Here is a 15,704-nt window from a genome sequence, read left to right on the forward strand (position 1 = left end):
CCTTTGCATTATTTGTAGGACACTTCCATTCTAGCATTCCAAATAATTCAGTTAATGTGTTCCTCTTTTTAAAACATTTCCAAGTCCCATTTTATTCTAATTTCATCATTTTCCAGCACTTTCTATGCTTTCATAGGAGTCTTCATGGACCATTTTGCCAATACTGATTATTTTCTTCTCAAGAAGAAATATGGTGGCAAGAAATAAAAATCTTTCTATATTTATACGCTTAGTTCACATTATACAAAATCCTTGGGTTTTCTAGTAGGTTTTATGGCCAAAATCATGTCTATCATGTCTTGTTCTTTGTAGGGATGTAATGTTTTAGCTGCCCAGTAGATCCCATTTTTATATCTTTCCGAGGTTTTGTATATTTAGGCCTGTTACCTCAAAATGCTTTTGAAGTAATAATGCTTCTCCCTTCAGGTTTGCAAAGCTGGTCAGTATTACCCTTCATCTTTAGTTCCAAGTTACCTCATGCCAGTATTTTTTAGAGGTTTATCTTAATCCTTTTCACTGGACATATTTAAAAGGAGGTCTTTCAGCAGAGAGCAGCAGAAGGCAGCTTCCCCTCCCCTGTCCTCCTTGCTCTTCCTCCTCTCTTGGCCCTTTGTTAATCCAAATAGGTTTATCCTAATTGAATGGTGGTGTGGAAGTCAAGGGTTATCTTTAGTGGTGCAGAAGTGAATTATTGCCCCTTTGATGACCTGGGGTATTTGGTTTAAGTTCTGCTGTGAGGGCAAGATGACAAAAGAGTTGAGGTTCTCTGTAGTAGATGAAGTCAAGTCTTTTTTTGTGAGAATTGTAGCATCTCTTTGTTGCTTCCTTTGTAAATTCTACATACAGACTTGCAGTAGGGAGAATATTGGGATACATGTGGGGTCTTCATACTTGACTTAAAAGTTGAAGCCTCTGCACCTTTTCCCTTATTTGTATTCTCACACTCTTGGGGTGGTGGGGTGGGTCCTGGATCTGTCTCTGCACCATCATCAGAGGATGGTCTCTCCCTTAAATTTAGTCACTCCATTTCTAATATTGGGTTATTGGTTCTGGGGGGTTGGGTGGAAGGATATATGTTGCTATGGTTCTAACTCTAATTTTGCCAAGGAAAGTTCCATCAGTGTGCAATGTAAGATCAGTCATTGTCTAGTCTAGATGTACATTTTAGTTTCGGATCTTCTCTCTAATCTGAGAATCATAAAAAACTTACAGAAGGAGATGGGGATGAGGGTGGAGGTGTGGAAGTGCATTTCAGAGTGAAGGCATTGTAGGTTTAAAGTAATAAAAACACCCCCAGGAAACTTAGATTCAGTTTTCTAAAAATAACTGAAAACCAACTGATATTAACTGTATTAGTCTGTTTTCACACTGCTGATAAAGACATAACCAAGACTGGGTAATTTATAAAGAAAAGTGGTTTAATGGACTCACAGTTCCATGTGGCCAAGGAGTCCTCACAATATGGTAGAAGGTAAAAGCCACATCTTACATGGCAGCAGACAAGAGAGAATGAGAAACAAGCAAAAGGGGTTTCCCCTTATAAAATCATCAGATCTTGTGAGACTTATTTGCCACCCCACAAGAACAGTATGGGGAAAACCACCCCCGGATTCAGTTATCTCCCACCAGGTCCCTCCCACAACACATGAGAATTATGGGAGCTACAATTCAAGATTTGGGTGGGGACACAGCCAAACCATATCATTAACAATATTAGCAAATAGACATAATACTTACTCTGTCCCAGGCACTATTCTAGGGCCTTGATGTAAATTAACTCATTTGATCCTTACAACCACCATCTGAGGGATGCACTATTTTTTCTCATCTTTCAGATGAGTAAACTTAAGCATAAAGTGATTGGCCACAGTGCACAGCCATCATTTGGAGAAGCAGGTATTCAAGTTGAAGCAGGCTGAATCCAGAGGTTTTGCTTTTAATTTCTTGGCTCTGTTTAGAACTTTGGAAATTCAAGCTGGCTGACTCTATTGTATTGCCAAGGAATAGTATACTTATCTATAAGCAGGGACATTGCTCATTATTGTACATTCTTTCACCTCAGAGCAACAGCAAGGCAACTTGTGATTGATTTTATACTTTAATGAAGGCCACTCAGTATGTAGAGACATTTTTCCCCAAGACATGATTTTGACTAGAGGTTTCTAAAGTTGTGTAAATTTATATATAGCATGCAAGGAATACCATTTTGCTTTCTCCAATTTTTGGTGAGAAATAAAGGGACATATCTGTAATACTTAAACTCAATTTTATAGTCAATTCTGTATGTAAGCAGAGCATTCCATGTTTATATCTGCTTTTTTTCTAGGCAATTAGGAAAAACATTTATCTTCTGAATTATACTGTACGTTCTTGTTCTGAGTAAGCAGTGGTTCCAGTGGTTTCTTTGAAAAGTCTGCTTCTAGAATTAGATGCATCATTTATATATTTTTACTTTCCACCTTTTGATCACTTTGGACTCTTTCCTTCTTTGCTGTGTTGTCATGAGTAGATTTAAATTTAGTTGTGAGAGCACATGAAAATGTGGCACCAGGACCATTTTGGGGTTAACAAGGGAGGGCTTCATACAGTCACACAAATATTATAATTGGGGTGTAGATTCCTGATAAAATTAGCCTGGAGAAATCAGACTAGCTGTTAGTGCCAAACATCTGGCTAGTAGAGAACAGTTTTTTTGGTTTTTCACATTGCCACCCTACCAAGTCCATTGTCTCTATTATTTAATGCCTCCTAGGGCTAGAATTTCACACAGACAGTGATGTTAGCTACTATTTGTGTCATCATCTAGCTCATTGTTATCCCTAGGGGATGAATGAGAAAGTAAGAGGATTGCCATTTTGCCATTTCTATTTCAAAACACCTTCTATTCAATCTTTTCTTTGGGTCAGCCAGTGTTCTCAGTTAATGAGTGGTGGGCCCAATGTGGTAGCAAAATAGGAAATACATTTTTATGAGAAAGCACTGCTGGGGTTTCCAGCTATTCCTAAAACCTCACTTACAATTCCATGAGTAGTAAAAAGAAGATTCAGGCCACCTCTATACCTACTTCAGCTTTGCTTCTTGTGAATAAACGAATGCAAAATAGTTCTAGTTTGCCCAAACATTTTGAACTTCTAAGGTAAATACCAGATGACCTGTACGTTGGGAAGCAGGATTGCGAAGAGACCTTAGTGAGTGCCATAGTTGTTTCTTACAGCTGGTAAGTAGAATGAACTTTTAAGTGGCCTTACCAGGAAGGCTGAGTCCATAAGTGAATGGTCAGGAATCCTAACCTTTACAGAGGGAATGTTTTATAGTTGGTATTAGCAATAACAGTGTAAAATTGCTGAGAATCAAAATACTGCTAGCCACAATGCCATTCCTTCTGACGCCCTTACCCTACACATACCCCTGGAGAAATAATGTAAATTTAAAACCTGAAATTACTCCTGTTTTTCCATTTCCCTCCTTATTTTCATAGACAACCACCTTTTCTTTTGACCCCTACTATCTTTCTTTCCAGTGGGAAAGTGGCTCCTTTATGTGAGCCAGTATGCAATTCCAGCCAACCTAATAAACAGTTCTGTTCTCTTTCTTTTGAAACAGCTTATTCACATGGGCAAGGCCTAGAATGTCTAGTGTTACCAGCTTCCCCAGTGAATGACTATCATGTCCACTCAGGGAGCCCCTCTGCCTCCCTCCTACCTGAGCAGATCCTGGGCGGTTCATAGTGACTCAGTTTACGTGATCAGTTTTCTCCTTCTGGTGACCTCTTGATCCTGGGTTATTCTACTTAAGGTCGTTAGGACAGACTGTAATCATTATATTCATCTCTGGGAATCTTATTAACTCTGTAATTTTTCTGCTGTCCAGATTCGCCTCGTCACTTCTGGTGGTATCATTTAATCTGCTGGCTGCTGAGTGCTGCCGGGATCATCTGCATTCTTGTAGCACATGAACACTACACTGTCGATGTGATCATTGCTTATTATATCACAACACGACTGTTTTGGTGGTACCATTCAATGGCCAATGAAAAGGTGAGAGCAGTGAAGATGCTTGAATAATTTCTTTGCTTTGAATGCAGTGGACCCTTTTCATGTCGTGGGGTTTTAGATAGCTTAATGGGGATAACTGATATTGCCACATTCACTTAAACATATATCCATTACTGCTTTTTAAAATAAAACAAAGAACTTCACAAATATGAATGCCATTTATGGAAAAGATGCCATAAGGTTATGGAGCACAGTGCATCACTAACTCAGGTAATTTATACTAGAATGAAGAAATACATGTACTAAATTAAAATTTAGGAACCTTCTCTGTAAAAGTATTGTAGTGCAGCTGGGTAAGACATAATCCCTGCCTTCAACTTAGATTAGTTTTAAGGAGAAGGTAACAGCTATTTTTTTATTATTTTTTTATTTTTGAGACAGTCTTGTTCTATGGCCCAAACTGGAGTACAGTGGTGCAATCTTGGCTCACTGCAACCTTCACCTTCCAAGTTCAAGCGATTCTTGTGTCTCAGCCTCCCAAATTGCTGGGATTACAGGTGCACCCCACCACGCCTGGCTAATTTTTATTTTGTATTTTTAGTAGAGACAGGGTTTCATCATGTTGGCCAGGCTGGCCTTGAACTCCTGACCTCAAGTGATCCTCCTGCCTCAGCCTCCCAAAATGCCAGGATTACAGGCATGAACCACCTTGCCCGGCTGATAGCAGCTATTGTTTAAAATCACTAACTAAATAGCTTATGAATGACTGGATTTGGTATATCCTCTGGTGATAATGGTGCTCTCTGGCTTCCTTTCCGATTCTTCCTCATTTGCTACTGCTGCTTCCTTGTTTCCAGATACCCTTTTCTTTCTTCTCCCATTCATACTTAAAGAGCTAGCTCAAATGCCACCTCTTTTTTCTGTAACTCTTGCTCTTTTCCTCTGGTCCCAAGGCGGAATTATTCCTCCCAGTCTCTGTTTTCTCCTGGTCTTGGTAAGTGTCCTTGGTATAACAGAGTTGGTCTGTGTACTATGACTTACTTATCTTTGAATAGACTTGCCATATTTTCAATTTGGAGAATTTGTGAGCAATTGAAATATGACATTTCCAAAGGATCGACATCCAACTCTTGGTGTCCACTAATAAATGCTCTTTCTATGGATTACTTTATTTCTCTTTGTAGCTCTGTTTCCTATTTTATAGTCTCCTATTTCCATCTTCCTTCTTACACTTCCATCTAGTTGACTGCTGACAACACTGAACAAAAATTTTCATCTTTCCTCTTAAATGTGTTCAACCTTCTGAGCTCTTCTTTCACTCTTTGACCCCTAGATTTGATCACACACATCCTGAAAATTATTCCTCCTGAGTAATTCTGACATCCATTCCCGGAGTCTCCATTCTTACTGGAATTGCAGGCAGAAGAAATTGCATGAGCCACAAAGGAAGGAAAGACACCTAGGTGTGTTAGGGGACCGGAGTCATGGTAGAGTTAGGGAAAGGACTATGAAAATCATTACTGCTATGTGATCTGAATTCTCTTTTTCTTAGGTTACAGTGAATGCCAATTTAAGAAAATAATTAGGATGCAAATTGAGAAAGATATGTCTCATTTTACTTTTTTTCTACCATTTGCAGAACTTGAAGGTTTCTTCACAGACTAATTTCTTATCTCGAGCATGGTGGTTCCCCATCTTTTATTTTTTTGAGAAAAATGTACAAGGCTCAATTCCTTGCTGCTTCTCCTGGCCGCTGTCTTGGCCTCCTGGCTGCTTCAAATCATCATGCAAAAAGTATTCACGGGTTCAGAAGATTGGTGAAGACAATGAGAAATCAACCTGAGGAGCAAAACAAAGGCATCAGCTCTTACACCAAAAGAGTTAACGCTGTAACCAAAGGTATAGTTTTGTTTTTTATTTTAGGAGAACTGACTGGTAAATGAAGAAATGGACCAAATTTTGTGTAAATGAATAGAAAGATAAACAAAGTATTATCCTTTGACTGCTTTTCTTCTTCATCCCGAGAAAGATACACATTCTCTTGCAGCTCTTCATTCATTGGTGACAAGCCCCCACTCTGGGACTTTACTAATGAGCTTGTTAAAGAGGTGCCAAAGAACATATTCCTCCTTTCTTTATTCTTTCTCCACCAAAACCCTCTACTTCAAAATTTTTTCAGGATATTTTTCCTCCCAAGGTCAGAAGAATGTGTTAATATTTTAAATAAAATATCTGGACATCTGCAGCCACTGTGTAAATAGCACAGCCTAATGTTGAGAGTGGTTTCTAGCATTAGGTTTAGCAAGGGGAAGATCCATGGGTTGTGCGTCAGCTTTGGGTGAATTTTGTTTCTACCCTGTCACATGGAAAGTTAGGGTTGAGTCCAGGAGTGCACACTGCTGCTGCCACCCAACGCGCTGTATCACTTTTAATTTTTTGTTTTGTTTTGTTTTTAAAAGATCATTTTATCTTAAAAAGGAAAGCTGATCCAAGTAAACATGAAAGTATTTGACACACACCCCACAGATTTTACATGTGTGTAAACGTTTCACTTTAAAAGCTCTATGACAGATACAGAGGAAACATGAGGTGGTTTCTGCTAATGAGTGGCCCTTGAGTACACACTTAGATGCTGTCTGCCCTGTAAATTTGGATCTGGTGTCCCAGGGCAGTCAACTCTTCTAGCATAGGCTGAAAACACATGTGTGTCAACTGAGGCTCACGCCACTTGGGGAATGAGCCTGTTTCCCTTCCAGGCCAGGCCCTGGTGTGAGATCAATTTTAGGGCTCCTAATTGGAGCACAGAAATATATTTGGTCAAATTTCATTGAAGGTGATTTCTTCCTTTTTATGTTGTACTTTATGGAAAAACCAAGATGGAACCTGAAAGTTCCTTGCTAAAAATGTACCCTTGCTTTTAGCAAGAGACTCAGCTTCTCATAACTAGTCCTAAGGACATATGCCACAATTGAGTAATTTTACTTCTACCCTGTGAAAATAACATGGTGCTGCATTATAATATACTCTCGGAATCAGTGTGTTAGTTACAGCTACACAGTGAAGGGGGATGACTGTTTCTAAATTTCTTTAAGGTGATGCCAAAAAAATGGATTAAAAAAATCTGATCAGATTTAATGTTATCAGATTTAGTGCATTATTTAATGCTATTGGATCTTTTGGATAATTCTTGGCTTAATTTCTTAACTACTTATGAAGGTTAATTTGCAAGACTTTTAGAAACCTTAGAAAAGTTTTAAGGTTGCAAAGTTATCAACACTAGGGCAGAGGGTGGAGAGGCCAGTGCGGGTAGAAGGAGGCAGTTATGTTTATATTGAAGGTAAAATTTTTCTTTCATTTAGAATGGAAAACATTCCCAAATTTATCATTATAAACTAGTCAGCTTTGACTGCACAAAATTGACCTTTAAATTGCTTGAGAAAAGCACAATGCAAATCGTTCAGAAGGGTCAACATCCTTCGGTGCTAAAATCTTGTGTATGTTTTCAGAATGGCTTTTTCTGTGTGTCGTAGAATAATCAATCACTAAAGGAAAGGTAGTTGAATTTAATGTCATGAAGCAAGACTCTTTAATTCAGTTATTTTAAACAAGAATTAAAACTCCAGACATTCTTGGCAGGCTTTGAAGCACACTGAATTTTCCAGTATTTCTTATTAAATACACCAATAATAAACATATGCCTAGTTTACCTGATGAGTTTAGACATAATTCTATATAATGTTCACTTATATTCATTTATTAAATAGCAACACTTGTGCAAGAACAAGGTGTTCAGCTTGAAAACACTGATTTTTAAGTTCCTGTTGCCCGATTATAAAGAAAATCATCTGACACAGAAGCCTGGATTTTGCTCTCCTAACACTGGTGTTTTCCTTGAGCCTCTAATTCAAATAAAACAAATTGATACACCTCACAGCCTTATTCAGCTGTGTCTGGATAACCCACCTTTCGTCTCTTGAATAAAAAAAAAGTGTTTAAACTTAATAAATAAATAAAAAAATTGTGCACCAATTACTACAGACCCCTGAAAAAGTAAGCCTTGGATTTTAGTCAAGTAATCCAGTTTTTTTATTTTAAAAAAACCCCATCACCTTTTAAAGAACTTTAAAAACACCTGTGATGCCAATGTGGCCACTGCCATGTCTTTACACACACGTGTCGTATAGCTCTGTCATTCAGTTGAGGAAGTCCATGGTTTGCAAATAAGGGTGGGAGAATCAAAATTTCAGGATGGGAAAAAAAAACAAATAGTAAAACCCATTTACATGTAGGAAAGAAAACTTGACCTTCAACCCAATGTGCCACTTTGGGATATAAAACAAGTACGATCTTGCCTTTGAAATCATAAATGTTTGGAGCACCTATTCTTTGCCAGTTAAGATACATATCTTATTATCCTTTTTTTTTTTTTTAAAGTCTGTGCTCCTGTTGAAGCTTTTCCTGTAATTTAGGTTGTCTGTGAAATACCTATAACATATAATTCCTATAGAGTATGCCGCATTTTTTTCTGAATGATTTCAAATGAAGTTCTCTCAGATCCTATCATTGAACTCGTCCCCTAGATCTGAAAATAAAGCATCCTTTCCTGAGTCCACTTGAACTAATTGTGAATTTGTTACTTAACTTACTGGCATCTTGGGAAACAAGTTTTGCTGTGGAAGCAAGGCTGTTTTGAGAGTGAGCATTGAGTCTACTCTGGTTTGTGGATGACATTGCATTAGGGTTCTTTGCTGTATTACCAGTGCCCCCTTGTGGCAATATACTTTATGACTTGGAATGCAAACACCACTTTTAAAAGCCTGTTTTCAAGTTTTTGAAAGGCATTTGTTTTCTGTTATGTGTGCCAATAATCTGAAAGTATCATGTGAAAGGAATTATTTTAAAAGCATTTTAAACCTTTCCCAAAGGTAAAATGTGCTCAGATGATAGGCACATGTAATTCAACCTTTTATGCATTTGATCAAAGAAAATTTGTAGAACATTTTTACCTCTCATGATCACAATCATTAGTGTCTCCCTTTATAACGACCTACATTTTGTTTACTTTGAAACACCAAATTTGTTGTCTTGTTTTTTTAATGACAGAACTCATGCAGTTTCTTTTTTCATTGAAAGTTCATATCTTGCCCCTTAAATAGTTTGAACATTTCTTTCTTAATTCTTTTTTGTTTTTGTTCTGCACTGTAAAACTGATTAAAACTTTAAGCCAATCTTAATGCACTAGCCTCTGTAGTGTAAGGAAGTGTGAGAAGGAATTTCTTAATGAGTTTACATGTTTAAATCAAGCATATTATAAGTTATATGCCATGTGTTGAAGGCTTTTCTATTTATATATATAAAGATTTTTAGTATTTGTTTTTAATGTCCTTGTATTGCAATAATTTAACTCCTTTGACTCAGTTGCTGAAAATATTTCTTCTGTAAAGAAGTGCTCTTGACTTCAACACCCAAACACTGAAAATCATGTCAATGGTACCCAAAGATAAGTTTTTATACAGATACACACCTTATAAGTTCTGATTTATTTTCTTACTCATTAATCTATGCTATGTTCTAAATAAATCATGAATGAGAAGAGTGCTTTACTGTGGAATTATTTAAAACTGTCCTTTAAAAGAAAAAGAGGAAATGATGAACAAAAACTAATCTAATTGCCAAGTTGGAATTCATTATTTAATTTACCTCCTATGCAACGATTAATGCTGCAAAATGTATGGTTATGTTACCGTATATTCACAAAAGAAATATTATTACAAGGTTTCAGAGGTAGCCAATTGCATTCTTTTGGAAATTTACTGTACTGTTTCAATGTGTTAAGTGCCTTGTTGTAAAGTAAAATTTTAAGTCTAGAATTCATTATTTTCCTGACACATATTTTTCATTATGATATCTACTGTATGCTATTGTGATAGTTTTATGAAATGCTTACATTTTAATCCAGTATGTAAATTTCAGAAGCTCTTTTCTCCTACCCACCAGTACCTTAATCATTGGTTTATCACATTGGATTCAAATTCAGGTTCCTTTTTTGATAAAGAGGAAATTTGTTTTCCATGCTTGTGATTTTGTGTTTGTAAACATTTCAGGAGGAATTCAGGAGTGTAACTATAGTTTATACTTCTAAAGTGTTGTCTTACATTTACATTTTTAAGTGCCTAATTGTTGAAACTGATTTATGTTTCTCTTCTAAAGAGGATATGTCTACTTGGTTTCTAATCTCTTTGGTTTGCTTTTTTAAAAATGCAAGAGCCTATACTTTGTATTTACCTAATAAACCACAATGACATCAACAGTCTTTTCAAAATTATTACTGTTTCTTTCCATTTACAAAATGTGTCATTTTTAAAAGAGTTCTAGTTTTAGAGTACTTGTTAAAACCACAAGAGGGATATTTTCTTCAAAGACTTTTAAAAATAAAGTAATAACTTTCAATTAATGGATTTAAGGTGAAAAATAATTCAGAACAATACAAGGTCATTCATGGAGAAGAAAATCACACATTCCATGATTCTGATTTTCACTGTTCACAAGAGGACAAAGTCACTCATGAAAAGCAGACCCCTTTCTGTCACTATGTCTCCTTTATGCCTTCACAAGACAGAAGCCTAAGGTAATGTCCTCAACTGGAGTTTGCTAGACATTGCAACGGCAAGGTGCAGAAAGTTGGTTTTGAAGCTGCTGATGACAAATGTCCCTCCTCCAAGATAAATTTTGTAAAAGCAATTCAGTGGGGTGAAGTGAATAGGATAAGATAATAAGGTTCAAAGCATAAGTTACAGGAGATAGTCCATGCTTTATCCTTGGATTGTCTAGAAATGATAGAGCGTAGATCAGAATAGTTTTTCTGCCACCTCCACTCAGACCTTGGATGAAAAGCTCATCATAGTGATGTTCTGATTATCCTGTGGAAACACTGGCATGCTGATTTTGCTGGCCATATAGCTTCAAAGGCTGCCCTTATCTAGAATGCAGTGTGCAAGAAACTAATGTGAACTCTTGTTCATCGTGCAAGGGACTAACACGATTAGCCCCTTTTACTAAGGGGCTAATTCATTCTGGGTTCCATTTGTTTTCTTCATACAAAAGCTCTTGAGTGTGCCTCCTATGAGAGAATAAAACTCTGGGCATTTTTGAAAGTGCTGAGGATAGTGAAGTCTTTTAAAGTAGTACTCTGTCTCTTACTCCAGTAAGGAATCAATAGGAACTTTACAACTGCAGTTAAAGTGGCATTTTCAATCACACTAATCATGGGCAAGTTTCATAAGTAATAAAACCACTTTGAAACAAAAAAGAATGGTGATCATTCATGCTTGGTTTGAGATCTCTACCTCACAGCTGTTGATTTTAGAATCAGAGTGTAGTGGTGTGTCCAAACAAGTTTTGCCACCAGGATTAGATGCTAGTCTCACTAGAAAGTGAATTTAAATTCACTTACTTCAACCCCCATCCCATCCCCACCACATTTAAAGGTAGCAAAGTATCTATATGATCCATATGCCTACTTAACGACGGACTCAGCTTCAAGTCTGTAAGGTTTTTTGATTGCAGGTCATTACAGTCTTGACCCTGTGCAATGCCTTCAGTCTCTCCAGATGATCATGCTATTAAGAGGTCGCCACAACTTTTAATAATGTTCATTTTCTCTGATATTTTGAATCTCCTGCTGAGACATAGGAAGACAGGAAACTAGACTATGTTCACAAACCATCTGAGTGATTCTGTGTGCCATGCACTAGAGCTGCTGATACATAAAATTCCTGACATCAAAGTGGGAATGTCTGCACTCTAAGACTCATCCATAACTCCTGTCACATCATAATAAATTCAATTGCATAAAATATATGCAAGTCTTAGGAAATGTTTGTAAGTTTTAAGAAATGTTGGTCAGGGCCTTCAAAGCCAGCTAGATGTTTCAGAAGTAGAAGTGAATTGCTTTTCTGGATGCATTGTCACTGAATTTTACCATTATTTTCTATTTAATATTTTAGCAAAATTGCAAAATAGACACCAAATTTTATCTCATCCAAAGGTTGGGAGAGGTGATGTGCCATGGTCTCTGAGCACCCAGCCAGCACATTTTTTGCTGGGCATGCTGAGTGCAAGGCCCTAACTCCTGTTACCCAGGCCATTTCTCAGGATTGTATTTGCAGTAAGCAATGTTAAGTAATGAGGTAGCATATCACCCTAAATAAGTCTTTTTTTCTGTTTATTGTAAAGCAGTAAAAACGCCAAGCTCAGTGGTCCTCAGTTAAGGTGCAAACCCACTACATATGTAACATCTGTCTTGACCTCTCCAAGTCATCCCCATGGGATTTGAGAGACAAGGGAGCCAAAGGGACCATGCTGACACTTTGGCTACTGCTATGCTATGCATAGTGAAGTCCTTTGTCTCTGACTCAGGAGTCTTGTGTCTTCTTCCAGCGTCCAATGAAACAGGAACCAGGCTAACTTGTGGGCTTGTAAGTAAAGTCATAGATGCTTCAGAAACTGACATGTAAATTTTATTTTCTTCTAATACATAAGAATATCAGAAGCGTAATACTGTATTACTAATATAAGTTAGGATAGTAATGGATTATGTATTACTATGTGTGTGTATATAGATATATATATAAAATGCACATTTAATCCATATGTGGCACCTGTAATCAAACAGCATTTTACAGTTAACGCTTGACATACATTCTTTAATCTTCACAAAACCCTGTGAAGTAAGCAAGGCAAGAGAAGGTGACCTCATTTTATGACATGAAAGGGTTCATAAATGTTAGAGCTAGAACTTGAGTTTTGTTTTTGTGGGCTACAGCTTGCTGCCTCCCTGTCATAATTACTATGGTCACCATCACCGTTTGTTAGGGTTTTGTTAGGAAATTAGTTTCAGAAGCAAACTGTCCTTGGGCCAGGTTCTTTGTCACATGCTACAGATTTTTCTTAAAATTACGATTCACTACATTTCAAAGGGGAGAAAAGTTGACTCCTAGTGCAAAATGACTTGAAGGCAAAAGAATCCTCAAGAATCCTCAAGTGTCTGAGCCCACAAATTTGTTAGAATAAAGCAAACTCACTGTTAATGAGTTTTAATGTCATATGTGTTAAGATTATGTTTCCAAAGCCCCCGCTCTGCCTGTCTTTCCCACATTTGTGCACACTAATCAGATACATGAATTGTTTGGCCATAATCTCTCCAGAAACTTCCAGAAAAGTGAAAGATGAATTGCTAGTGTGGAAATGTCTTTTTTCTAATAGAGAAGATTTCATTCACTAGTCTATGGTGCCCTTGACCATGGGATTAAAAGTGTTGTTATCCCAGTCCCAAGTATTAGGTTGGTGCAAAAGTAATTGCGATTTTTGCCATTGCTTTTAATTTCAAAAAACACGATTACTTTTGCAATCAACCTAATAACTACAGCTGATCCAGCACAGCGACACAATGTGTTTAGTACCATCCTGTACTACCAACAAAGTTACTGTATTTCACCAGTAACTAGTGAGTTGATTTTTTAATAACCTGCCTAAATATTGGAGAGAATATCAGAGTTTGGGCTGTTCTCAAGAGCATTTTGAGATTAAATTATATCAGAGTTCAGTTCAAAAACAGAAATAATTGTTCAATGTTGTTTTGTATAGCAGGCTTTACAAAAGAAGTGGTGACAAGACTTCTCCTGGAGCTATATAAAATGAAATTGCCCAAACTGAAAAAAATTGCAAATAAGAAAGTACAAGGGGAATTTGAAAATATCTTGAGACGAATAACGAAAATACAGCATACCAAAACTATGGGATGCAGCAAAAATAGCAGCAAAAACAGCACTGAATGAAATGTATAGCTGTAAATGCATATGTTTTAGAAAAGAAGAAATCAATAATGTAACTTTAGATCTTAAGGGACTTGAAAAAAGAAGACCAAATAAAATTCAAAGTTAGCAGGAGGAAGGAAATAATAAAGACTGGAGCAGAGATAAATAGAGAATAGAAAAATAATAGAAAAATCAATGAAATGAAAAACTGGTTCTTTGAAAAGAGCAACAGAATTGACAAACCTTTAGCTAGACTGCCTAAGAAGAAGGCTCAAATTACTAAAATCATAAATGAAAGTGGAGATATTACTACTGATTATACAGAAATAGGATTATAAGAGTACAATGAACAAATGTACACAAAACCTACCAGTATTGAATCATGAAGCAATAGAAAATCTGAACAGACCTCTAATTAGCAGGAAGGTAGAATGAGTAATCAGAAACTTTCCAACAAAGAAAACCCTGAACCGTGGCTTTGTTGGTGAATTCTACTAAGCATTTAAGGAAAAAGTAGCCAGACATGGTGGCTCACGCCTGTAATCCCAGCTCTTTGGGAGGATAAGGTGGATGGATCACTTGAGCCCAGGAGTTTGAAACTAGTCTGGACAACATAACAAAACCCCATCTTTATGAAAAAAAAAAAAACACAAAAAAACAAAAAACCTGGGCATGGTGACACATGCCTGTGGTCCTGGCTACTTGGGCACAAAGTAGGAGGACTGCTTGAACCTGGGAGGTTAAGGCTGCAATGAGCTGTGATCACACCACTGAACTCCAGCCTGGGCAACATAGCAAGATCCTGTCTCAAAAAATAAAGAATTAAAACCAATCCTTCTCAGACGTTTCCAGAAAGAGGAAAGAACACTTCCTAATTTAGTCTATGAAGCCAGAGTTATCACCAACACCAAAGCCAGACAAAAACACTACCAAAAAAAAAAAAAGACATATCCCTTATAAACATTGGCACAAAAATCTTCAACAAACTACTAGTCAGCTGAATTCAGCAGCATATTAAAAGGGATATATAACAAGACCAAATAGGATTTATTCCTGAAATGCAAGGATGGTTTAACATGAAAATTAATCAACATAATACATTACATTAACAGAATGAAGGGTGAAAAGGACATGATCATTTCAATTGATGCAGAAAAAGCATTTTACAAAATTCAACATTCTTTCATGATAAAACTAAAACTAGGAATAAAAGGAAGTTACCGCAACATAAGGAAGTTATCATGAAAAAGCCAGTTAACATCACGCTCAATGGTGACTAAAACCTTTTCCCCTAAAAAGGAAATGTCAAGAATGATCAGGAACAAGTGAAGAATGCCCAGTTCTCCACTTCCATTCAACATAATACTGGAAGTTCTTGCCAGAGCAATTAAGCAAGAAAAAGAAATAAGAGGCATTGAAATTGGAAAGGAACAAGTAAAATTAACCATTTCCATATGACATGATCTTATATGTTAAAAAATAAATATTCAACAGAAAAACTTTAGATTTCAAATCATATGAGTCTGAATGAAAATTTAAAAATAAAAAAATAAATTTTAAACTTTAATGAATGAATTCAGCAAATTTGCAGACAAAAACACACAATCAGTTGTTTGTATGCACTAACAATGAACAATCTGAAAAAAAATTAAGAAAGTAATTTCATTTATAATAGCATCAAAAGAATAAAGTACTTTGGAATCAGTTTAACCAAGGAGGCAAAAGATTTGTATGCTGAAAGTACAAAACATTGCTGAAAGAAATTAAAGATCTAAATAGATGGGAAGACATCCCATGTTCATGGATTAGAATACTTGATATTGTAAAGATGACAATATTACCCAAAGCAATCTACAGATTCAATGCAATCTCTATGAAAATATCAATGGTGTTT

General features: G+C 36.6%; 1 protein-coding gene and 1 long non-coding RNA gene across 3 annotated transcripts in view; one reads left to right on the top strand and one right to left on the bottom strand.

Annotated features, from left to right (window-relative positions):
- Positions 1-10,320, top strand: part of SGMS2 (sphingomyelin synthase 2) — a 98,548-nt gene extending 88,228 nt beyond the window's left edge. For both annotated transcript variants that reach the window (XM_010373208.2, XM_030915134.1), the window contains 2 exons: positions 3,871-4,037; positions 5,635-10,320. In XM_010373208.2, coding sequence (XP_010371510.2) covers positions 3,871-4,037; positions 5,635-5,838 — 371 coding nt within the window. In that variant the 3' untranslated portion in view covers positions 5,839-10,320. The remainder of the gene's footprint in view (positions 1-3,870; positions 4,038-5,634) is intronic.
- The window catches only part of LOC115892801, a 71,110-nt gene that overhangs the window by 43,666 nt on the left and 11,740 nt on the right, over positions 1-15,704 (bottom strand). The gene's annotated exons all lie outside the window — the stretch shown is intronic.

This window comes from Rhinopithecus roxellana, chromosome 2, assembly GCF_007565055.1.
Source record: "Rhinopithecus roxellana isolate Shanxi Qingling chromosome 2, ASM756505v1, whole genome shotgun sequence".
Lineage (NCBI taxonomy): Eukaryota > Metazoa > Chordata > Mammalia > Primates > Cercopithecidae > Rhinopithecus > Rhinopithecus roxellana.